Source organism: Cavia porcellus, unplaced genomic scaffold (genome assembly GCF_034190915.1).
Source record: "Cavia porcellus strain 051 isolate PalLab524CR breed Dunkin Hartley unplaced genomic scaffold, mCavPor4.1 scaffold_6, whole genome shotgun sequence".
Classification (NCBI taxonomy): domain Eukaryota; kingdom Metazoa; phylum Chordata; class Mammalia; order Rodentia; family Caviidae; genus Cavia; species Cavia porcellus.
This window is the reverse complement of record NW_026947489.1, coordinates 70,074,518-70,100,211: the sequence shown is the minus strand read 5'-3', so window position 1 is coordinate 70,100,211 and position 25,694 is coordinate 70,074,518. Positions and strand designations below refer to the sequence as shown.

General features: G+C 48.2%; 1 protein-coding gene across 3 annotated transcripts in view; it reads right to left on the bottom strand.

Annotated features, from left to right (window-relative positions):
• Window positions 1-10,004: 10,004 nt before the first annotated feature.
• Asic2 (acid sensing ion channel subunit 2) overlaps window positions 10,005-25,694 on the bottom strand; it is a 1,050,952-nt gene continuing 1,035,262 nt past the window's right edge. For all 3 annotated transcript variants that reach the window (XM_063250957.1, XM_063250958.1, XM_063250956.1), the window contains 7 exons: window positions 23,702-23,852; window positions 21,318-21,374; window positions 19,784-19,937; window positions 17,780-17,871; window positions 14,289-14,368; window positions 12,520-12,588; window positions 10,005-10,964 (listed from right to left, as the gene is read on the bottom strand). In XM_063250957.1, the coding sequence (XP_063107027.1) occupies window positions 10,863-10,964; window positions 12,520-12,588; window positions 14,289-14,368; window positions 17,780-17,871; window positions 19,784-19,937; window positions 21,318-21,374; window positions 23,702-23,852 (705 nt within the window). In that variant the 3' untranslated portion in view covers window positions 10,005-10,862. The remainder of the gene's footprint in view (window positions 10,965-12,519; window positions 12,589-14,288; window positions 14,369-17,779; window positions 17,872-19,783; window positions 19,938-21,317; window positions 21,375-23,701; window positions 23,853-25,694) is intronic.

Here is a 25,694-nt window from a genome sequence, read left to right as displayed (position 1 = left end):
TGATGCCTTGGGCCTCCTCTGGTGCATGCTAGGTTAACACTGTGCCAGTGATCACAGATGACTCACTTCAGAGGCTTCCTTTTCATCTACCACCTTGCTCCACAGTGCCCCCCAGAGGTAGAGATTCAAATGTCACTCACTGTGATGTGTTACTTCCTGGGTAGGGAAGTGATCATACACTGCTGACCACTGCATGATCAGCAGTGGAATGGGGAATGGGGTGTGGCTTTCAGGCCATAAAATGCCCAACTAGTACAGTTGGCTACCTTTCTCAGTGTGTGAGAAGCTTGAAGGAAGGCAGTGCTGCCCCCTCTGATGGGCAGCCCAGTGTCTGTTCACATGGGATGCCTATGTCTGAAGAATAAAGGTGAGCAGAGTCTTGGGGGTCACAGTGGAGGTGGGGGTTAGAGCAGCTGTGATTGCGATGAGGTAACTTGTGAGAAGGCTGAGTCTTGAGTCTGGACAGTAGATTTCTTCTGGAAAAGATTTATGAAAACTTGTACATACTGAACTGTTGGTTGGGCCATGGTTGGTGGTTCTTAGGCAGGATGCTACCATGTCAATCATCAGCCCTGTGCCTACAGTTGTCTTGTGACCTCTGAGTGCCACCAGAGAATGACCAAGCATCTACAGCTGGTGTTCTTCCCATCGCTCTTCTGGTTAAGGGGATGACAAAATGTGGAAGCCACTCATACATGTGAGCATTGGTGAAATACTTTGGTAAGAGAAGAAGCATTAATGACTAATGGATCATCATACACAGGTGGAGAGTGATTGCCATCTAACGTTAAAGCAAACACTGCGCTGACTACATCCTACACACAATTTAATTTAGAACCTAGAGCAGTAAGTATGACACAGGTACCTTTATTACCCTTGTCCTACAGATACAGAGACAGAGATGAGGATGAGATACATCTGCACCTGGGTCAGTGTGACTCCATAAGTACTCTCTGTCACTGCACTTTTTTATTTTTATTTTTTTGGAACCAGGAATCGAATTCAGGACTTCACTCTTGGGAGGCAGGTACTTTGTCGCTGAGCTAAATTCCTAGCACCTGTCACTGTACTTTTTAAGGGATTGCTGCTGTGGGTCAACTGGGCAGAGACCCAGGGCCCATTCATCTTTGAGTGATCTGTGCTCTCTGCTTCATCTGCAGACTTTTGGTCTGTGGTGCCTGATGGCTCCACTGGGTCTCATTCAGCATGTCCAGGAATGGAGCCCAGGCGGAGGAGAATTGAGGCTTTTAGGCCCACAGGAAGAGGTGATGAAAAGGGGGCTCCGGTCTACTATGATGGTCTTAGACTCTGCAAGGCAGGGGCTGGGCCAGGGTCAGGCCTGGCCAAGGAACCCTGAAGGTCTGGCCCTGGGGGTTGAACAGGATCAGGTGGAGTCGGAGAAGGAGTCTCCAGGGGAATGTGGCCTGCCCACGCCAGGGAGGCCTCACCTGTGATGGGGGTTAAACAGTGAACAGGCCCACCAGGGAGGGCAAGCCCGATAGAGCCCAGCTCAGAGCGCTGTTGCTAAGGTCAGTTAGGGTGAGCAGGCTTTATCCTGGTATCTCCTTGCTCATGGGTCACTCTCACTACACATTCAAATCATTAAAGTCCTGCCTACTTTACCTTTCTAAACTGTCCTTCTTCCAACCCCTATGCAGCTGCGTTAAGTCCAGTTCTCATTACTTCCTCTCTGGGATAATTGCAATGACTTCCTATGAGTGTCCCTGCTAACCTCGTCCTTTGCCATCACCCCTCTCTGCCCATAGAATGATCTGTCTCTCTCTTTCTCTGTCTCTGTCTCTGTCTCTCTCTCACCTTCAGGATGAAGTTGAATTTCTTTGGCCTGCCATACAAGGTCTGCCATGACCAAGGCTTAGCTACAGATTTATCCCTCAACTGTGCAGAAACCTCTGCTTAGCTGGTGTGTGCCCTGGCAGGCAGGCCCCTGAGAGTAGCACGCTGCTCCATCCCTTCCATTGTTACCATTCTTCCCTCACTCTTCAACCCCAGCTCATAAATACCAGGTTCCTTGGGGTGAATAAGCTACTCCTCTTGCCTTTCTTGAATGTCACTTCCTCATATTTTTGAGTGGCTGTTTATTTTCCTCTGGTCAGAATTTATCTCAATTTTCTCTCTTTGGAATGACTCTCTGACTATTGCATGTATCCCTGTCTGAAATTATTTCATGCATATATAAATTTATGTATATCCCTTCTTCCGGCTCCATACATTGAATTGTTAGCACCACGAAGGCAGGAAATGGATGTCTTCCGTCTCTCCCCAGCACCTAGAATAGTAGTGGCACACAGTACTCAGTAAGGTCATGAACCTGTTGAGTGTGCATGTGTGAATTAATGTGTGAATGAACGGTAGGCACTCAGCTAGTGTTTGTAGAACCATTTAATGAATGGGTCCTGATACCTTTTAATGTGTAAAAATCCATTCTGTGGCATTGCGTAAGCACTACATGTGTGCCAGTCCATACCCTCCAGGTGGACATATTGCCCTTCCTATTCCTCTTGGGGAGATCCTCTGCCTTTCAAGGGGACCAGAGGGAGCTCAGCACAGTTTGGAGCAGAGGGAAGTCAGTTCAGTTTGGGCAGAGCTAGAGCAATGGGGTTTCCTCCCTGATCCTAGCTGCCTCACTTTGGATGAGTCCCTTTCCACTCAGCATTCCTTGGGGGCCAGAGTTGCTAATGAAGCCCACTTTGCAACCTTGTGTCAGTGGCATGGTATAGATCAGTGATGCACAGAGCTGGGTGCCTGGCATATGCTGAGGACTGAAGAAGTGCCCCTTGTCTGTTTCCCCTGAGCTCTGGGGTGCCGAGCTCTACCCGTCTACCCTGGAGAGGATGAGTGGAGGCAGGTGTTACCTGTCCCTATGACCATGGCTTCTTTGAGAGATCTCCACTCTGTGCTCCTCACTGTTTGCTCAGAGGGAGGAAGACGAGGTGAGACTCTTAAGAAGAGGAAGAGGAGAAGGAGGAAGAGGAGGAAGAGAGGGAGGAAGGGGAAGAGGAGAAAAAGGAGAGGGAGGAGAGGGAGGAGGAGAAGGAGAAGGCAGAGGAGTAGGAGAAGGAGGAAGAGAAGGAGAAGTAGGAGGAGGATGAGGAGGAGGAGAAGAAAGAGGAAAGGGAGGCGGGGGAGGAGGAGAAGGAGGAAGAGGAGGAGGAGGAGAAGGAGGAGGAAAAAGAGAAAGAGCTTGACTGGAGTGGCAGGGAACTCTACGGAAAGTAGAAAGAGGTGAGTCTTGTCACCTTTGTCAAACTCCCCATTCTCGGATGGCTCCAGGAGGCAGGTCTGAAACGGGTTTTTCTGTAGTTTTTGTGCTGAGTGGGATGAGGGCTCTGGGCAAGGCTAGCTTGCCAGTGTCTTTCTCTGCCTGTGCACAGGTGAAGCAGGGGGTGACACTGGTAGCTGAGGGAGGCTTTGGGGGGTTGTATTTGGAGCACCTAGAAGAGTAGCTGGGTGGGGTCTGGTTGTGCGGTTGGGCGATGCATGGCCTCAGCCGGGCACAGCTGATTTTTCTCACTCTGAGCACTGGCATGAAGCTTCCGGATTATAGAAGTTGGCCTATTCAGATGAAGTCCAGCATTTCCTGGACTCAGCGGGTGGTGTATGTGCCACCACCTCTTACTCCTAAGCCAGGCAATGCAAACTGAGTATAGATCTCTATCTTGCTGAGTCAGAGTGTGCCAGGAATCCTTCCTAACACTTCCACTGCAGCTCCTCTTGATGCAGTTGCCCTGTGTGTGGTGGGGTGGACTTGTTTACCATCTGTAACCTACCATGGGTCAAGTGTCACAGTGACGTTTTCATGGTTTATCTGACTGCTTTCACAGCAAACAAGGAGGCAGATGGTCATCTCCACTTTTAGAAGAAAACTGATCCTCACAGAACTTCTAGGAATAGTGGCAAACCTATGGCACGTGTGCCACAGCAGGCACACAGAGTTCTCTCTGTTGGCACATGAGCTGAGTCACCCCAATGGCTGAGCGTCAGATAGCAGTTGTTTTTTTTCCCTAAACTGATACCAAAGTGTTCTGGTTTAATTGCAGTGTTGACATTTTGTGACACATAAGTGGGTTTGGGATGTAGTTTCTGTACTTGTTTCTAACAGGTTTGCCACCACTGTGCTAGAACTTGCTGAAGATGTCACAGCTGGAGAGGCTGGGATTTGGATGGCGCTGTTGGGGTGCAAAGGTTGTGCTTTCTGTTCAGCACATCCCAGCCTCCATCCCTGGACCAGCACAAGGATTCTCAGTGCCTCTGCCCAGCTGGAGTCTGAGCTTCGTGGAGACAAAGTTGTATCTTCTTGATAGACAACCTTCAAGTGCCTGGCCCTGTGCCTGGTACATAGAGGACATGCAGAAAATTGTCACAGAGTGACAAGCTCAGGGCACAGGTCTTGATGTCTTGCTTGATGTCTCCTCCCTCTAAGGCTCCTTGAGATGCATATGAGTTATATCCACCAACTAATCACGTTGTATTGGGCCTATTGTAAGTTGGATATAATTCCTCTTGAAGCCACAGACATCTGAGTTACATTAAAGACACATAGCCCATAAAAATGGAAAATTGGTAAAGTATAAGGTAGAGAAGTTTCAGGGAGGCAAGGCATCAAAGGGTCCCCTGTCAAACTCTAACTCCTAGCCATTATCAGGGCGTGGGCTTCTAAAATATTTTTTCATTTTTTATAAATAAATGAAAAGCTACCATTCCATTCCTGCTTAGAAATGAACGACATGCAATAGCAGGGCTTGCTGGCAGCCCAGCGGTAATCAGAGAGCATTATGCATGCATTTCCTGGCCCCACTGGCTGCAGTGGTCACATCCTTCAAGAATCAGGCCAGAGGGATCTCTGCAAAGTAGATGCCGCGGTTCCTTTTGATGTATGCAGGTCCCCCGGCCCTCAAAGATCTTCACATGCATAAGATAATTTTATGAAATTACATTCCAAGTTTCCTACCCATATTCATTTTCTGCTCAGTCATTCACTGGACCATCTGTGAGAACATGCTAGCTTGAGAGCTGTTACAGGTGGGGAAATAGAGGCTGCCAAAGGTTTAAAAAACATTAAGGGAGAAGAGAATCCCCTCAACATTGATCCAATCTTACCCCCCCTTTTCTTCCTTCCCATAAATTGAAAAATGACAGTCATTGTGTCATTTTTGGAGAAGACACGTTGGTTGTTTTTTGTGGTACTGAGGAGTTATTTTGGAGGGCTGTTTAGCATTTTCAAGACCAAGGAAATGTTGGCTGGCACCAGCGGATCCTCGGAGGATCCCGGATGGTCTCTGGGGTAGCTGTTCTCGACACTGTCCCATAGACTGTTCAGAGGTGGGAATCACATGCCATAGGATTACCTGTCCCCTTTCCACTTCTCCTTTTATACAAAAGGAATGGAGGCCCTGAGGAGTGAGCTGTCCAAAGTCCTGGTTACCACAGGAACAGATTAGAAACTCAGTCTGTTGATATTCTGTTTGAAGCATTTGGCAACCTATTGCTTTGCTTTTAAAAACAAGTACGAGATTTATCAAATGCTAAACTGAACTGGTAAGAGATTCTCCTCCTCCCACCTGCCTGCTGGCAAGATCAGGTCTTACCCAGGTTCATGTCCCCTTGCCCCATACTCACCTCAGTAGCTCTAGCAGGGGATAAACACCTGCACAAAAGAGTCCATGTTCTGAGGGGCAAGAATCTTAAACGACAGAGGACAAAGCCATTAGCTAAAAAAAAAAAAAAAAAAAATCAAGCCTTGGCTTCAGAAATGGTTTGGTAGGCTCTTGGTGAGTAGAGGGAGGAGCTTAAAGGGCAGTGTCCATGAGGCCCTCTCAGAATGATGACCAGGCCCTTCCTTTCAACCCCTGTCTACTCCACAGTAATCATTAGGACACTTCCCCCTTGCCTCTTTGCTAGGGCTGCTATGTCCAGTCCCATGGGCTTTGCATATGCTTTTCTTTCATGCTTTTTCAACAGGGAGTCTATTTCATCTTCCATAGTCATCTATATAACAGCATTCCCTGCTCAGATTATGAATTCTATGAGGCCAAGTGCCTGGCACATAAGAGTCAAGCTGAATGAATGGAGGTTCCTTGGTGGGTCCTCCTGTTCCCTCTGCCAGGAAGCTTGTTCTGTGCAGCATGGGGTCTGTCCTGGCAGTGAATAGCTCAGGCCTGGCTGTGCTTCCCGTACAGAAGCAAATTCTTCACTCTTGTCACCAGAGAGCTCACCAATGGGACCTCATGGAGGTCCTCAGTGTGGGCAGAGCAATTGAACAACAATCTCTGAGGTTGGGGAGAAAGCTGGAACCAGGATTCTCCTTGGGTCCCTGGGATCAGGTGGGCTGAGGTGCGTGCATACCTAACAGGCTCTCACCTTTGGGTGCATGGTCTCTGCCTGCCTCATGACTCTCTTTTTTTCCTTTTTTCTTTTTATCGGTACCGGGGATCGAACTCACAACTGCCTGCTTGCAAGGCAGGTACTTATGCCGCTGAGCTAAATCCCCAGCCCTGCCTCATGATTCTCAACAGTACTTGTGCCTCTTGCTAGGAGCCTGCCTGCAGAGACCCTTGAGGGCCTATAGTTTCTCTCCCCTGTGCTTGTGTCTTTAACTTCTTGCTAGGCATGCTTGTGTTTGAAACTTTCACAAAAATAGCTTCAAGCTGGAAAGAGCAAAATAAAATAACTCTGTGTCTCTTTGCTAAAAACAACAAAGCACCAGCCTGTGAGCAGCCAGCTCTCTCCAGCATGGGAATCACAGCAGCCTCATTCCTTCCACTCGCCTCAGTGGTGCTAGCCTCACGGGCTCTGTGCCTGAGGTCAGGTGCTATTCAGGACCTCTGCTGACCCTGTGAGGCCACGGGGAACCCGGTCTTGTGGCTGGGCTTATGATTATGCCCAACCTCCAACCTTTACGTCATTGCTTGGGTCAGGCCTGAAAACATAACACATCCTTCAGTGTGATACACCTCCTCTGACCACCCAACCTCTCTGTGTCTTCACTGAATAACTGGCTGCATGCATAGTTACTTGTTTGAAGTGATTTAAAAAGTAACTTTACCACTCAGTGGAATTTGTATATGTATTTTTTCCTGTTTTTTTTTTTTTTTTTTGAGATAGGGTCTTACTGTGTAGTGTAGGCTGGCTTTGAACTCACTGTATAGCCCAAGTTGGACTCAAACTTGTGGCAATTCTCCTGCCTCGGCTTCTCAAGTGCCAGGATGGCAGGCATGCACCACCACACCCAGTCTGTATAGCATCTTTTGTTAACAACCAATTATCAGAAGTTGATTGCTGATTAGCTCTTTTGAATTTCAAATATATACACATGTACTATGCACACACACACATACAGTATATACACATATTTTTTTTTCTTTCTTGAGGCAGGTTAAGTATGTAGGTAAAGTCAAAGATAGCCATGACCCCCGAATCAGGAGGGATAGATAGATATGTGGGACCCAAAGCAATCCAAATATATTTAAATATTCTTTTCTCCATCCCAAATTGATCTCTCTTTTTTGTTATTTCCTGCAAGGAAGCCAGAAATCTAATGAAGCAGTTCAAATTGCAACTTAAGCTATAGATTTTTAAAAATTTATGAAGCTCTTAAACTAGAACAAGGCAGAAGGATCAAATAGACTACCAACTCTTTGAACAGACATTTCATTTGGTTTCTGTCCCTGACAAGAGCAGTCTGAGGCCACCCCTTAGCTCCCTGCCCCTCTGCGTTTGACTGTCCAGGCCACTGAAGGACATTGTCCAGTGGGAGGCAGTGAGGGGTGAATTTGTGTCTGGAGAGGTACTCCTGTCCCCTGGCAAAGTCTAGGATAATGATTTCTTTCAGACTTTTTTTTTTTTTTGAGATTTCCTTTTTATGTGTTATTTTGGTAGGTCAACAAATGGAATTGTAAGCCTGGGAATTTAAGAGAGCAGTACACAGCTACTAACTTATTGGGTGACACTAGGCCAGTTTCTCCTCCACTTTTTGGAGAATTAGGGCATAGGCATTAAGCTATGTGGGCCATAGGCCCTGTGGTAGGCAGAATAGTGGCCCTTAAAGATGCCTACATCCTAATCCTGGTTGCCAGTTCAACTTGCATGGTAGAAGGGATTTTGAAGATGTGATAAATTAATCTTGTAGACAGGGAAATTATCTTGGATTATCTGACAGGCCCAGTAGAGTCACAAAGTAGCATCCAGGGAGGCAGGAGAGAAGTCAGACTTTGAGGGAGATGTGATGCGGTTAGGGGAGGTCAGAATGGGTGAGGTGGGAAAGACTCAATCCTCATGGCTGCCTTTGAAGAGACAGGAAGGGCTCTCGGTTTTATAACATAGGCAACCTCTGGATAGTGTGAAAAATAAGGAAGTGGATTTTTCCAGGGAGCATTTTTAGAGCAATGTGGTCTTATAGACACAGATTTTAACCCAGTGAGACCCACGCCAGACTGCTCACCTACACAATAGTAAGATAATATGTTTGCGCCATCTTAAACCACAGAGTGGTGATTTGTTACCCCAGTGCCACCCCAGTGCTTTGCCAGACCCTGAACTATGTTTCTAAGAATTAAAGCCAGTTTTGTGAACAGCTGAGGTAACCCCAGCTGAGAGTGCTTGGGGAAGGAATCATGGGGCGCTCTCTACTAGTTGCTCTTTGGAGTCCCTACTGCTTCCAGCTCCCAGCAATGTGTGTGTGAGTGTGTGTGTGTGTGTGTGTGTGTGTGTGTGTGTATGACAGGTGCTTACAACTTGTTCCACTGGGTGGGGGAGGTAGTCTTGTCACAGCACACGGGGTCTGAAAGGGCTCCAGGGGATTAACTGCTCCTGCATCTTCCCTTCATATAGACATTGTGCCCACCGTCAGGTTGAGGAACCGAGCCTAGAGAGGGACAGGGTCTCACTATAGTCCCACAGCTAACTGAGAGAGGAAGGTCATGGGTCAGGGATGCTACCTCTGGTATGGGATGCTTTTCAATTCATCACATTGGGGCAATTGTGGCAGTAACTTTTCACTAGCAAGTGAGTGCTTAGGAGAGTGGGGTGGGGAGAGGAAGAAAAAGGAGAAAAAGGGGAAGGAGGAGAAGAGGGTGAGAGGAGAAGGAGAAGGAGAAGAAGAAGGAGAAGAGGGGAGGAGGAGAAGAAGAAGGTAGGAGGAGGATAAGTATGAGAAGAATATGAAGAGAAAAGGGTGGAGGAGAAGAGGAGGAAGAGGAGGAGGAGGAAATAAACAAGAGGATAGTATAATAGGATCAGAACCTTGAACACTTTCTGGTCAAAGCTTTCTGTGTCTATGTGTATGAAGGGAAGCCACAAGCCACTGTAAGACTTTCTTCACTGTTTTTGGGAGACCCTGGTTGGAGGGGGGAACTAAAAGTTAGACTCAGATGACTATTACTGGACTAGCTTGGTGTTAGAAGTCTAGGGTTCTGCTTAAACAGGAAGCTTTCCTTTGCTACCAAGACACTTAATGGGTCACAGCCCCTGTTCCCTGGAGAGGCATGTCCCAGCCTCCTGGCTACCTGGACACTCACTCAGGAACACGGAAGCCAGGATGCAAGGTGACCTCTGGAAGGATAAGGCAAGTCACTGTGATGGGGAGAGGAGTGTGGGGGAGACAGAGGCTATGGCCTAGGAAGAAGACCATGTTGGGGGCCTTTGTCCAGCCCAAAGTCACACAGTGTTTGGCTGGAGTCAGGGTCTGAGGGCTAGGGGCACTCTTGATGGTTTTTAGGTATGGGTGGTCTGTCTCTCCTTCATGGTCTGGGATAGCATCCTACAGAACATGGCTGTCACCTGCTGGTAGGCCATGAAATCATCAACAAAGTTGTGATCAACCATTTTCATCAGTGCTACAAGAGTTAATACAGAGTGTACATGTTTTATAAAGGATGGTTCTATTGTGTGAAACTTTGGCTACGTATTAGCAGTTTTGGCCTGGGGAGTCTAGCTCTTTCCTGAGCCCTTAGGGACAGAGACCCAGATGTGAAGAAATGACACAGCCATTTCCACAAGACCAGCTTTTAATATGACTGTGATTTGAAGCACGAATAAATAAACGCCAAAGAAAATGGGAAAAAAAACAAAACCAAACCTCAGAACATCAAAACTGAAAAATGATAAAACAAAGCAAAACAAAACAAATCTCCAACAGACAAACAAAAAAGTCCCCCAAATAAAAAAGAATCAGACTGTACAAGTTGTGTCACAGGGAGAGAATGATGTGGCTCCATGGATGGATACTGGGGTCACCAGGCCACTGCGTCACCTCCACAGGTGCTGGGGTTGGGGCAGGGAAGGGAGGTTGGTGCTGGTCACCTTCAGTGCCAGATCCCCATGGGCCGGTTTGGGGAAGAAGGGGCTTGTGGGCAGATTAAGAACCTTCACAAACTACACAAGGATCCAACATAGTAGAGTTCTGTGATTTCCCTCTTGATTGTGCAGTTTTGACTCCAGCCAGGCCTTATGAACCAGTTGGAATCTGGTCCCACTGCACAGGCCAGAGTGGATGCCGGAAATCACATGAAGAAATGTCATGTGTAAGACGGATGGAGCGTGACGCTGTAAGAAGTCTGAGCATGCAGGTGCTTTATACATCTGGCAGTGAGATGTGATGGCAGGTTGGTTCTGGGACAGTTCCAGAGTGTGACTCATCTCTTCTACGAGGGACACACGGCAGGGCCCAGGGACGCTTCATGTCAGACGTGGCCGGAGCGAGGTTTGGTAGAAGTTTGCAATGTGTGCATAGGGGGGCTCTTGCTTCTTTTCGTCATCAGGGGCCATTCCACCTGAGCTTGCTGTCCCCTGTCCTGGGTCTTGGACCTTAAGGTCTGTTTGGAGGATGCTGGGGATCCCGGGGGGTGTCAGCAGGCAATCTCCTCCAAGGTGCCCAAGGCCGTCTGCAGGGGCACATTCACAGTGTGGCTGATGGTTTCAGAGTGGTTTGGCATCGTGTCACAAGTACTCTGCAGGAGAAGGGAAGGTGGGTGACTATCATTCATTCAGCAAAAATTCATTGCAAGGTCATGCAGAAAGAGTTGGAGCTCTTACAGCTCAGGGCCAGGGCAGATCAGAATTTTAGGGTCATGGCTCCAGGGAGGAGTAGCTGTGTAGCTGTGAGTCCCTGAGCAGAAGGAGGCTGATACGGCTCTGAGTCTTCAGGTGGCTGCAGGTCACAGTGAGCAGGAGGCCGGGAGAGATGGGAGCAGGGAGATCAGCCAGGAGGCTGTGCTAGGAATTTTGGGGAGATTCGACATGGCTAGGTGGGGGAGGAGGAGCAGGTTGGAGGGGAGGCTATGGGCTGAGACATTTTGAAGGAAGGGAGGGAGGTGAGGGTATGGAGGAAGCTACCAATTACTGACATTTCCTGTTACTAGAAACTGCTGATCCAGTCATCAGCATCATCTCTCTTAAACCTCACAACAACCCTTTGAGACCCTACGATCTTGTGCAGATGTTCAGGGAGGCTCAGTAATGCCTCCCCAGCCCATAGGTAGGAAGCAGGGAACCCAGGATCCAGCCAGGCCAGCTAAGACCAAAGAATGGGCCCCTCTACATGGCCCTCTCTTTCCCCAGAGGTTATCTTCTGTCCTCCTGCAGAAGGTTCTAGAGCTGAGAGATCAAAGCAAGATTTTTAGCCTGAGAAACAGGAAGAAACAGCATGTGGAATGGAAATGGGAGTCTGTGCAGGAGAAGGCACTCAGCCCATTTGGGATGGGTTGACTTGGGGAAGAGTGGGTAACAGCCACTGAATGGATGTATCCTTTTAGGTGCTGATTTAGGGTCTCTCACTGGGTGGGGAAAGTTGGTAATACAAGCACTAGTCAGCCAAGACCTTAGTCAGTTTGGGCGGAAAATGATAGACAGCCATAACAGATGCTGCCTCTCTGGCTGGAGGAGAGAATTCAAATGGGGAAGTGGTGAGAGGTGCCTGGATTTCAGCTCTGACACTCAAAAGTTGTGTGACACTGGCCTCTGACCTCCATGGCCTCAAATTAAAAAAAAAGATAAAGGATAAAGATGGCCCTTTCTGTAGGGTGATAGAATGACTACTATCCATCCAGTCCACACAGGCACTCAAGACAGTGCTGCCCCACATGTACCATGAGCATTATTGCTCCTACTGACTTCATAGAGCCCCATATTCTGGGTCCTCTTCAAACGCAATAAATACTGGCAGTGCTCTGGCTGCACTTTGCCATATTCAGAGAATGAGAAAGTAGACCTTCGAGGGCCTCTCTTGCTCTCCCCAGGCTGTGGGATGAGGAAGGTAGGCCCGTGGCCTAGGAAAAGTTGTACTGGGCCAAGCAGGACCCTGCTGGGATCGCTCACCCATTGGCCTTTGGGATAAGGTGTAGTTGGAGTGTCCTTGGATTTTGGGACTGAGAGGGCATCACAAGCCGTGGAAAGGTGTACAGTGAGTCGCATCTTTCCTGTCTGGTCACAGTGTCTGCTTTCATACTGCCATACAAGCCACAAGGAACCAAGCAATTCCCAACCCAACCCAGGAATTGCCCTTACCACATTCTCATCATGGCTCCCTTCATCCTCCTCTTTGCCAAGCAGGTCTAATAGCTTCTCTTTGATCAGCTGCAACAACAACAACAACAACAAAAGCAGGAAGGGGGACAAAAAAAGTCAGGCCAGGAAGATGGTATGCAAGTAGAGGGGACTCCCTCCACTGGGCTCTACTGGGGAACCCCAGGGACAGGGACTGTCTGGACTGTAGCTGACAAACCATGGCAAGAGCCCCACCCAGCACATAACTCCAATAGCCGGTGTGTCCCAACCCAACCTTTTGACTGGCACAGGGTTTTTGTTGCTGGACAAAAGCTTGGGAAAGGGTAGGAGACCTGCCATGCATTGCCAATGGTGTTCTCTTATGACAGAGTTAGAAAAGGCAAAAGGTATGACTGGCTCCTTATTGGTCCCAGGAGCAGCCTGGGTCCCCCTTTATGAAACAGGGCCCGGGGGACACACCATTATGCACTTTCAGGGGCTGAGAACTTCTAGTTCACATGATGAGGGCACTCCTGAGTTCATCACCTTTTATTCCTAATAATTGAAAGTAGTCCTTAAATACGGTGTCTGGTGTGAGTCAGTTGCTGTAGCTCTACACAACTTTCCACAAGAATTAATAAGCAAAGTAAACTATAATATGGCTTGAGATTATCCTGCAGAGAGTCTCCAGAGGAGCCTGGAGCAGGGGCTCCCACAGCTTCCAATCCTGATTCCCAGTGGCCTCGGACCATGAGCAGCCTTCCCTGGGTGGCAGAACGCTGATCTATGGCTCCTGAGTGCTGGCCTGGGATCAGGAGGTTCAGTGGCATCTGCAGGTTTGGATGCTTCTTAGGGACTTCTGTGCCTGTGTCAGGGAGGTGCATTGGGGACAGGGGCATCCCTGTCTAACAGCCAAGGGGATGCAAGAGCTCCTGGTGTTGGGCCACGGCCTGGGGCAGACCATCTGCAAGCTGTTTCCTAGTGCAGGTGAACTCTCAGCACTGCTCTTCAGGTGGCTGCTTGAGCTTTGGTGCTGTTTGCCCAGATTAATGCTCAGTGCAGAGTACGGTGGTGCGACCTCTGGCTGGGGTCAGGGGCACAAGTTCTGGCAAACTCTAGGAGCTCCTGATGCAGAGGCTACTGTCTCTGAGAAGCTTCCACAAGCTTTGTTCCGGCTGCCTCGTGAGGGAGACATCCTCCAGACTGGGAGCTGGCAGGCAGCTGGTATGTAGCCCTGTCTTCACAGAAACTAATGAGGTGATGAGACTGACCCAGCCACGGAAGACGGCAGGGCCAGTGACTGCAGAACAGATCTCCCAGAGGGCAGGCTTGTGCACGGTGTGGTGTGTGTGTGTGTGTGTGTGTGTGTGGTATGCATATGAGTGCGGTGTATGTATACCATGGATGTGTATATGTGTGATGTGTTGGGTGTGTGTAGTGTAAGTGTATATAGATGTTGACACATTAATGGTGTGAAGTCTCTGCCCTCAGCCTTGCTCCAGGAGGGCTCAGGGCTTGGCTGCACAGTCTGCCCCCTCCTTCCCACCCCTCCCTCCCCCCACCTGTGTAGACAGCCTCCCTGAGGATAGGACTATCTCTTACATCCTCCATCCTTAAGTGTCTGCTGTCACCCCTGGGCCTAGGATCAGGTAATGACAGTGTGGACCCCCAGCAGGAGGAGCAGGCTGTGGGTGAGTGGGCTGAGGCCTTGGCCTCCACCATGCCTTGATTCCAAACTGGGGGAAGGATGAGGATATGATTATTTCTCCAAAAGCAATGTCAACACTTACCTCATAAATATAATCAAAGAGTTCTAGTATTGTAAGGATACTAGCACCAATAAACAACCCCATCTGACCACCAATGTCACCTGGAGAGAAAAGGAAAAGACCAAAAAGTTGGTTTTACTTATGTGACTTCCAGAGGGGGTGATCTGCCGAAGAGGAAGGAAGCCGGCACTCCTGACTGCGCTGTGCCACATGAGCCTGGGCCTTGTCATCCTCACTGAGCGGCTCTCAAAGCTGAGTGTGGCAGCATCCAGCAAGGGGAAGGGGGAGCCCCAGGGCTGGTTCAGTGATCTCAGGATTACACTGACCGAGTCCTGTGTGGCCTGCATTGGAAGCAGGGATGAGATGAGGGTCCTTGCCCTGGGGTGGGCACTGTTCAGCCTGAGGCCCATGTGTCAGTGCCCTGAGAGAGGGTCTCAGGAACAGTGGTAAGACTCAGGACCAGGGATAGAACTCATGATCTTCTGCTTACCAGGCAGGTGGTTGTGCCACTGAGCTAAATTCCTAATACAGTCTCTTTTTAGAGCAGAGGTTCTCACACTGAGGTGTAGGTGCTCCCAGAGTCAAAGTTTTGCTATATTTGTCTTTTTGACTCCTGGCATCAGGTTCTCCTGGGAGCCTTGTCACTCATGTAGATACCTGGATATACCTTGGGACTAGAGAATCAAAATCTCTTGGGTTGAGGTATGAACGTGAAAAATTTTAAATTCCAAAGATGCTCAGGGACACTAGGGTTCAAGAACCACTTTCTTGGGAGGATCTCAGATGTTTGGAAACCTATTAAAAGAGACAGGGAGGTGTGTGTGTACCTGGAGTTTGTAGCCAGACAGCTCTTATGAGACTCTCAGAGTACCAGACCCTCAAAAGCCTGAGCCACTTTGCTCCGAAGGCAGCATATAAAGCACAGGGCTCAGGTCTGCAAAGTGCTTGCCAAACTGTGTGGCTTTGAGAAGCCCTGTCCTTCTCAGCCCTGTCTCCAATTTTGGTGGTGGTGAGCAGAAGGGGGTGAAGGGTTTGAACTGTAAAAGCCTTCGGGATTCTGATCTTGGACTATTAGCCATGGGGCTGGCTGGGGAGAACAGTGGGCCTACAGTCCTTCTAGAGATCCCAGACCAATCTCTTAGTCTGAGGACTTCCTGGTGGGCAGATCTGTCCCATTCTTCCTCTGCATATGGCTGAGTAGAACCCTACACTGTCATCTGCAGTGAAAAAGAATAGATGGTAGAGAACTGAGGATGTAGCTCAGCGGCACAGTGCCCGCCTGGCAAGTGCAAAGTTATGAGTTCAATTCCCACTTTTAAAAAAAAGGAAAGAAAAGAAAAACAAGAATAGACTGTAGGGAGGGAACTTGATGGTGGACTCAAAGAAGTTCCCTTTCATGTCTTTCCTCTTGGGTTGTGTGCATGTCTAAATGTGCACGTCAGTTTTGAAAGGTATTTTTGTGAAGCACGGCTGCAACACAGTGGTATGGAGGAGTGTGTGTGCTGGGGTGTGAGGTGTTTGCATGTGTTTGTCTAGAAGCAGGCAAGGTATCTGGCTGAAGAGGGCTTTAGGTTAGTGCCATTACTATCTGGGCACACTGAGTGTGTCTGGGTGTGTGTGAGTGTAGGTTTGTGGAGGACGGTTAGTGTGTGTGAGCATGTGGGGTGGGGGCATTTCTGTGCGTGCTCTGCAGGTAATAAGTGTGTAGTATGCTGGCTGCAGTGTGTCTGTCCAGGTTTTCAGTGTGCATGTTGTGTCTCTGGAGCTATGTTTGGTTGGTGTATGGGGACATATAAGTGTGCATTTGTGTGTGGCACAGGGACTTATGGGTTAGTGGTATCTGTGCATGAAGGGTGTGTGCCTGGGTGGGGTGAGAGTCTGTACAGTGTGGGTGCATTGACTGAGGGTGGTGGTGAGGGAAGGCCAGGCTGGGCCTGATGGTTGAGGGTTTGCGAGTGGCACATGCTCTCATCACAGGAGGTACAGATGGCAGCCTGATTCCTCAGCAGGCTATTCTGGGTGGAAACAGTATGCTGGGAACAAGCTCATGCTCATATTTGGTTTAGATATGACAGATTCAGAGCTCAGGCCTTCCTTGATCTGAGAGAGAGACAGTCACCGAGAGAGAGAGAGAGAGAGAGAGAGAGAGAGAGAGAGAGAGAGAAAAAAGGAGGGAGGGAGAGAGAAAAGAAGGGAGGGATGGAGGAAGGGGGGAGAGAGAGAGAAAGAAAGAGAGAGAAAGGGAGGGTGGGAGAGAGAAAGAGTAAGAGAGAGAGTGTGAGAATGATAGTCCCGCCATGCTGGAGGAGGGGAGAAGGAAATACATCCTGAGTCACCTTCAGGACTCACTGGGGCTGGGTGAGGGGCACGAACTCTACTGTGAAGGAGTGTATATCTCTTGATTCAGTGCCTTCAGCCAGTGACCTCTGTGGCCACCTTAACCCATCTGGCATTGAGCTTTGGCCCAGTTACTGGCCTCCTGTAATGAATGTGGAAATGGTCAGGTGATCGCCGGATGCACCAGGTGGGACTGCGGGTTATTTAAGTGCTGGAAACTGCTATGTCCAGACTTTCTTTGGGCTAAAAGCCCTATCACGTCTATCATGGCAAATTCATAAAGTGGATACTGTGAAATCAATTCTGCAGATGAACTATGGCAAAAGCTACCTGTCCATACCCTAATGGCTGCATGTAGTAGCCCTTGGGTTTACAGCTCTTCCTCCTGTGTGTCTAGGTAAGAGGCATCTACCCCACCTAGGATACTAATGTTACCTGGTTAAGTCACAGAAACAGTAGCTCTTTCACTCTGAGGGAACAGACGTGGAGTCCCCTTTCTAGAGTTGGTGGGAGATGGCAGGAGAGTCTTGAGGGGTAGGTCCTTGGGGCCATCCACTCTCAGGGGTCTTGGGAGTGTGGGACAGCGATAGATTCATTCCCTGTGTCCATTCTGTGTGTGTGGAGCCAGCACAGCTAATGTGAACTTATGTGGGTAGCAGTCAGGTTGGTGGACATCTGGAGGGAGCAGTCTTTCTATGTTTGACAAAGGACTGAACTCTTGGCCTAGAGGGCAACACCTGGTCTTCTCAGTGTAGCCAGATTGGCTGGTTTCCATCGGGGCCCTGAATGTGTCGGTGTCTTTTTCTCTTTCCAGGCCCCAGGAATCTGACTCTGGTCTGGGAGCAGAAGATCATGAAGTCTAAGAGAAGGGGGTAGAAAGGCCCCGAGGGGCTTTTATGTTCCTTCTCTTTGTTGCAAGATAGTGTATATGTGCAGGGGCCTTCAGCCTAGATAATTGAATGAACTGGGCTCAAAAATCTCCCATATCGGGCTTTTACTCTCTCTGAACCAGGAGCCATGCAAAGAAAGAGGGAGTAATTAGTCAATTGCAAGGCCTGACTTCTCCAGAAGCTTATATATCTATGTGTCTGCCTGCCTTCACCCACCTGTTCTCCCTCACTCCCTCCTTCCCATCCCCTCAGAGATGTGGAAATTTGTGTAACAGTGTGACTTACCAAGTAAGGCAGCAACTTCATACGCCTTTTTCTGTTCAATTGTCTCGTAATTGAGAGCTTCAAAAAATATATCCAGAACAAGGATATTCTCTCTGCAGAGGGAATATTCAGTACCATGCATAGTTAGAACCATTAGCATTCACAGGGATCTTCAATTGCAGCTGTCTCAGGGACTGATGTGGAGTAGAGGCCCAGGGAGCTTGCCCACTGGCAGAATGGGTTAGTGATGGCACTGGAGTTTGATACTGAGATGCTAACTCCAGCCCAGGACCTTGGGCTTCCATCAGGTGCCTCTCTTTGCCCTATCTGAACCTCTTTCTTGACATTCTTTCCACGAATCCTGCCTGGTTTGTAGGCTCTGAGCTCTAAGGCCCCACTTGAGTCCTTGGCAGGAAAACAAATTCAGCAGTCTACTGACCAGGCTGCCTGGGGCATCTGGCCCAGTGGACCTGCTGGGGGCCCTGCCCAGTTCTGAGAGCCTCCAAATTCCTCCTGGGGCTGAAAGTCAACTTCTCCCTAGGGGAAGTCCTGCCCCAGTCCTCCGTATGTAGGTCTTTCCCCTTCCTCCCTAGGGGAAGTCCTTTGCTACGTCAGGGTGAATTTCTATGGGGTGATGGATGTCTGGCTTGGGCAGTTCTAGCAGAAGCGATATAGCTGCCCAAAGAATGCTCCTTAATCAGTAGGGGCTGGCATCTGTCTCCTACATCCTCATCTACTTTGGTGTGGCTCACTCTGCCCTCCACGCCCCTGTTCTTGGGCTGCTGAGCAGAAGCAATGGGGTGTGGGGCTGCAGGATGGAGTGGCTGGGGAGGAGAGGAGCAGACCTTTCTTGCTCCCTGCAATCTCAGCTAGGGGTCATTCAAAGCCTCACCACCATGTCTTGCCTGATTTATGGCAACTGTCTCCTAATTGACTTCTTCCTCCCCATATTGCTGTCCACCCTTCTACTGCCATTTTAAGGGCTTTCTAAAATGGCCACATTGATCCAAATGAAATCACATTGCAATTCAGTACTTCGGTCACAGGCAACATTTCAAATGCTTGACAGCCTCACAAGTCTAATAGTTACCATATTGGAGCCCACAGATGTAGAACATTTCTATCTTTGCAGAGTGTTCTACTGGAGAGTAGTGGTCTAAAATATAAATGTGAGCTTGGTGCTTTCAGTGGCTTCCTGTAGTTTTGGGTTAAAGTCTACCCCCTGTACCCTACAATGGCCTACTCTCCCAGCTCAGCCTAATAGACCTGCTCTCGCATGTCCACCTTTCCCTTTGTCTCTTGTCTGCCCTGTGCCAATTTTCCCTGCTGAGCCTCTGCCAGGACACCCTCTTCTCGGCTCTTCATTCATTCATTCACTCCCTTAAAAGATATTTTTTGAGCATCAACTCTATCAGATGCTTCAATACTGATTGGTGGGCAGCAGAGAACAAGAGAAGCTTCTGCCCTCAGGAGCCTTTAAATCTAGTGGGGCTGGCAGGTAATAAAACAACGAATCACAGCTGGAATACATAATTACATACTGCTGTCAGTACTGTAGAGGGAAAGCCAGAATAATTGGAGAGAGAGAATTAACAGGAGGAAACTGAACCCAGCTGCTTGGGGAGGTGCCATTTAAACAGAGATTTGCACACTGAGGAACCAGTTAGGTGCACTGTGGCAGGAAAACATGCCAGGCAGAGGAAACAGAATGTGTAGGGTCTGCCTGGAAAACTCCTGTGCATCCTGAAAATCTCTGGAGCCTTTCCTGACCTCACCTCCGAGCAAACTACAGGCGGTCCAACACTTTCTCTTACCATGTGTGTACTTGAATGTGGCATTCAGTCGTGTACCAGCAGGCTCCTCAAGGGCGGTAGCTGAGGCTCAAGTCACCTTGGATTCTGAGCATGGCACACCCAGGTGCCCAATTAATGTTTGCAAAATTGAATTAACTGCTTGTTCTTAACCTCCTCCTGCATTGCCTTCAATTCCCTTCTTTCCCCTCCCTACAATGCCCACTTAACTTACGATATATATTTTTCTGATTTGTTAAATTTCTTCTCCAGGTACTTGGCTGATGTTTTGCTTGGGATCTTCACCATGGAGAGCTCTTTGTTGTAGCGGGTCAGGTTGCAGGGTGTCCTGCAGAGACAGTAATTGCTGTCCTTTTCCGCCAGCAGACCTGGAGGGGAGAGGGTGGGGGTGGGGGTCTTAGTCAGGTGTGGGGGCAGGGCCTTCTGGTCCAGCCCAGCTGGATTCTAGCAGCTGGGAGGGAGTGCTGATCTCAGGAAGGAGGGTAGCAGAATCTTGGAGATAGAGGACCTGGGCTTGGCTGTAGGTTGGTCCAGTTACTGTACTGTCATGTCACCCTTTAAAAATCGTTGAAAGAGCTGGGGATTTAGCTCAGCAGCACAAGTGTCTGCCTGGCAAGCTCAAGGTTGTGAGTTTGGTCCCTGGTACAAAAAAAAATATTGGAAGTGTTGTCACTGTTGGAGAGTGGACTCCAAGGCATCTCCAGCCCCTTGGCTTCCCATGGCTTCCTTCTCTGCTTCTAGTGTGGGCCAATATGGGTGGGTGGGGGGCTATTGTATGAGGAGCCCAGGGCTTCTTCTCTGCTGCTGGGGTACACATGGGGAGGGTCCTCAATTTTGTTCTCTGGAGATAACCTGTCCATAGCTGGAACCCTTATCTCCCTCTCTTTTCTTCCTTCAATCACATGGGGTGGTTTAAAGTATTAAACCTTTCTCTCTGTCCTTTTCTCCTTCCTGCCTTCTTTCTTTCCTTTCTTCCTTCCCTGGGATTGAACCTAGGGTCTTCACACTGCACTACATCTTTAGCCCTTTAATTTTTTCCTGTTACATTTTAGGATTGAGTCTCCCTCAATTTAAACACATGGGCCTCCTGCCTCAGCCTCCCCAGTGGCCCGGATACAGTTGTGTGATACCATGCCTAACCTTATTACATTATCCAGTTCTTCTGAGCCTTCTTAACCAGACCTTGACTCTCATCCTCACGGTAGCTGCTTTGCCTAGCTTTAGCAAGAATCCTGCTAAAGGCAGTTTAAAGAGCACACCTGCCCTTGACACCTGATCAGCCCAGCCTGCCTCCTGTGAGAATCCTGTAGGTGTGGCAGGACTCTGTCTGTTCTTAAAGTCTCCTCCATTGAGGTTCTGTCTGCTGACATCTCTGGATGATTGTTGGCTGTAGATCCCCAGCTGGATGTCTTAGCACCCTCTGTTCTCCCTGAAACCCCTCCTTCATCTTTACATCTGTACCTCTCTCCCCTCCCTCAGCCCCCTTTTTAACCCTCTCTCTCTTGCCTGGATTCCTTCCTTCTCGCCTGCCTGCCTTCCTTCTTCCTCCCCCCTCCTTCCTTCCTTCCTTCCTTCCTTCCTTCCTTCCTTCCTTCCTTCCATCCTCTCCCTTCCCTGCAGTAAGGCTGTCCTGAGCCTCTTTCCTTCCACTCTCTCCTTGTTCCTCCTTCTTCCCCACTGCCCCTCCACTCAGATGACCTCTATGACCTTGACCCCAGCCCCTACTCCCACTGTCCCCCAGTACTGACCTAGAGCAGGCTCTGCACACTCCTTGTGCTGCTCTGGCGTGCAGAAAGGGGCATCCCCTGCACAGAGAGACACCGGAGGAAGGGTTAGTTACTTAGGGCAGAACTGTGCATGTTGGCAGTATCTCCCTCCCTGGGACTGAGTACCTTCTGGTACCCACAGGGGCAGCAGCCATCAGTGGGCAGTTGGAAGAGAGTTAGTGGTCAGTGTTCTCAGAGCTAAAAGACAGTGCTCTGATCTGCTCTGTGAGCTTGGGCAGCTTGCCTGGCTGACTTCTCTCAGGTGGCTGGCTGTAAGTCCTCCCAGCTCCTATGGGTGACAGGTGAGCTTGCTTTGAGACCCACGCAGGAAGGTGGAGAGAAGGCCCTCTGATGCCCACATATGCATGGCTCGTCTATCTGCACGGGGAGCCTTTCAGCTGGGGAATAATGTATCTGTTCTACCTGTGGGGGAGTGAGTGCCCTGCCTTGCAGGACACCACAGCTGACAGGGATGGCTGTGGGCTCTCATCTGAGGCCATGTGGCCTGAAGCTGGGGCTCTTCTCAGCACACCACCCTGCTGCATGCGAACAAGGTCTGCTTTGTGCCTCCTCTTTGCTCTGCCCTCAGTTCTGCATTAGCAGTTGAGATGTCGGTTATAGTGACCCGGGTGGAATGACTAAATTCCCCTTGTGTCTGCTTGCCTTCGGTTCAGGCTTCCTGGTGAAATTCAAGGGCTTGTGGCTGTCTCTGAGTGTCAGGCAAGTCACATTCTTCAGTGCTGGCTTTTCCTTTCTAGGTTCTCTGTAGAAATCCAGGATCTTTTTTTTTTTTTTTTTCCTTTCAGAAGTACCAAAGTTAAAATATTTCATGAATTCTTTTCCTAATTATTTTCCCAAAACTTGTTTTCAGAATTAAAGAGCTGATAGGTTTCCCTCTTTCTAATAACAATTTAGATGATGTGTTTCCTTTTTTTCTCTCTCTGCCTTCTTGGAAGCTCAGAGGGAATTTTAGCGTTATTAATTAAAGGGGATCAAATTTATTATCTTACAGTTTTGTGAGTCAGAAGTCAGACACAGGTTCTCCTTGGGATAACATCAAGGTGTTGGGAGAGTGGTGTGCTTTCCTGAAGGCTCTAGTAGAGGATTTGTTTTTTTGCCTTTCCATCTTCTTGAGATCACCCCACATTCACTGGTCACCCACATTCCTCCATCTTCAATGTCAAAAGAATTGCATCTCTGTGACCCTAGCTGAGGAAGGGTCACTGATTTTAAGACATGTATGTTTACCCTGGACTCGCTCCGATCATCTTTCCATCTTGAGAGTGGTAACCTTAATCATTTTGGCAAAGTTCTTTTGACTGAGTCTACTTTAAAGTTCACTAGTTCTAATCTCAGGTTACTAAAAGATTACTGATTATTAATGATGCAATTCAGAATTTAGCTATCAGGATAGATGTTCACTTCAGGGATGGTTGCAATGGAAGACAAATTGGTGTTGAACTCCAGGTCCAATGCAAGGATTTTGTTTAATGAACATAAGGTATAATACAACCACGAATTAACAACCATTAAATGCAATATGTTCCTGGAGCATAGTACGTCCTCAGCCAACGTGACTTCTGGCTCCCTTCCTTTGTGTGCCAACATAGCAACTACTGAGGTTTGCAGATTGCAATCCATTTTTATACCCTACCCGAATTTTACACTCATAACAGCTACTGATTTTGTTTTAAAGATAATGAAAATGAGAAGAGGGAGTTTAACCAATCTGTAAAGGTCTGAATACAGACCTTTCCTGGTAACCTGAATACAGGAGAGTGAAGTAGAGGCCAAGATCCCTGAGTCCAGCTCTGATCATGGCCTCTCTGCTGCAACACCAAACTCCTGCCCAACCCACACCCGCTCCACACTTCTGCCTCTACAAGCCTGCTTCTCTAATGAGATGGCTACATGCATTATTAGTCTGACAACAGCAGTGTCAGCACACACACATTTGCTTGCTGGCTAATAGACTTTTGTCTCTCTTGAAAGACTGCTAGACATTTGGATCCAAGAAGGGAAACATCTGGATGACAGTAATAAACATCTGGATGTTCAAACATGTGCCACACCGGGTTTTAAGAACTGCCAGGATCCAGCTATCTGGACACTAAACTCTTAGGAGGTCAGCATGGTAAACAATTGGAAAACATATGGAGCTCTGGGGTGAGAGTTCTCCTAATGTCTGGACACTTCTGGACACTGGGAAGCTGCCTTGGTTGCTGGGCTGAGTGCTTCTATTTGGCTTCTAAATGTTCAGTCACTGAGTAATGCAGTCTTCCCAGAACCACGGCCCTCTGGGTCCTAGTGGAGTGGGTGATGTGTTTCCTACAGGGTAGCAAGCGCCAAGAAGGCCTGGCACCCACCTGGCATGTGGACCATTCGACAGTTGCAGTTCTCCACAATGTAGCGGGTCTCACAGTCAATGCGACAGGCGGTGATACTGTAAACAGGAAAGAAGTCGAGCCCCATCTCTGAGGATCGGCACTCGCCCCAGGGTGGGGGCAGGTATGTGAGCTGCAAGACAGGAACGGGGCAGCCATCAGCCCTGGAGGGTGCCGCTTCGTTAGCCCTCCCAGACTGCCTCAGTCACTCATCTTTTCAATCAACAAGTACCCATCGTCCATGACAGGCCCATCTCAACTCCACTGACCTTCCAAACTGTCAACCTCTGGGTCTGAGTTTTCTTTACCTTTTATAAACGTCCCCTAAACATCATTCCTCCCAGAGTCTCTTGCCCATGTGATATCTTCCTATTTCCACACTTCGTCATCTCCAGCCTCTTAGACTGATCCAGTGAAATTCTACCATCCTGGCTTGGAATGTTGGGAACCCAGAACCAGATGTGGAGGACAAAACCCAGAGGCAGATTCAGGATGAAGAGGGTTTAGGTTACTATTTAGGATCCTAATCACTCTGTGGATGATGCCTCTTTGGGGAAGACGACAGTACTATTCCCAGAGGTCCTATGACAATAAACAGGCTTCCGACATCTTCCAGGCATGGCGGCACATGCATGTAACCCCAGCACTCTGGGATGTTAAAACAGGAGGATTGCAAATTTGAGCCCAGTATGGGCAAGTTAGTGACTTAGTAAGATTGGTTTCAAAATTAGCAGATTAAAAAAAGTGCTGGGGGTATAGTTTTGTATGAGGGCCTTGGCTTCAACTGTCTGATACTGAAAAACCAAACCAATTAACATAAAATGAACCTCACTGATATTTGTCTGATGAGGATGGGGAGGGCCTCCTCATCAGGAGTGGGAGAATTCAGTGTTGAGGAGCACTTACTATATGTTAAGCCTCAAAATAAGTCCTTCACACTGATTTTTTAAGATTAAGGAATAAGGGGCTGCCTGGCTACACATGCTGTAAACAGCACATGTTTACAGTGCTGTAAACAGGAAAGAAGGCAAACACAGAGTTCTGAGTTTGATTCCTGGTACTGGAAAAAAAAGATTAAGGTATAATATATACACATTTTAAGTGTATAGGTCAAGTCCCGACAAATGTATCCATATGTGACCATTGCACCAATCAAAGATATAGGACATTTTTATTATGCTAACAAGTTCCTTCATGTCCCTTTCAATCAGTCCATTTGCTACCCAGGCTACCACTGGGTGTAATGAATTCCATTTCCACAGCATGGCTTGCCTATTCTCAAACTTCTTCTGAATGAAAAGTTCACACTATTTCTCTTTTGTGTCTGGCTTCTTTTTTTTTTTTTTTGTTTTTTTTTTTTTTTGTCTTTTCCCTTTTTATCGGTACTGGGGATCGAACTCACAACTGCCTGCTTGCAAGGCAGGCGCTTATGCCGCTGAGCTAAATCTCAGCCCCTGTGTCTGGCTTCTTTAACTCAAGTGTGATATTTTTGAGATTTAATCCCAAGGCTGCCTGCATTACGGTTCTGTTCCTTTTTACTATGGAGTAGTTTTTCAATGTATGAATGCACAACAATTTGTGTATGGATTCATCTGATGGTGGGGATCTAAATTGTTTGCAGTTTTTGGTAATTATGAAAAAGACCCTGTCAATATTCATTTATAAGTTGTTTTGTGAGAATATGTCTTAGTTTTTTTTTTTGCATAAATGGTGTGGAGTAGAATAGTTGTCTCTTATAAGCTAGATATGGGTGTAATTTCACAGGAAATTGCCCAGCTACCATCTGAATAGTCCTTCTGTTTTATATTCCTATCAGGAGTATAGAGGAGTTGTAGTTTCTCTACATCCATGCCAGATCTTGACTTTGTTATCTTTTAATTTTGCTCATTGTTGTAGGTGTACAATGGTATCACATTGTTCTATTTGCACTTACCTGATGATTCATGGCTTTGAGATAACTGAGGACACTGACCAT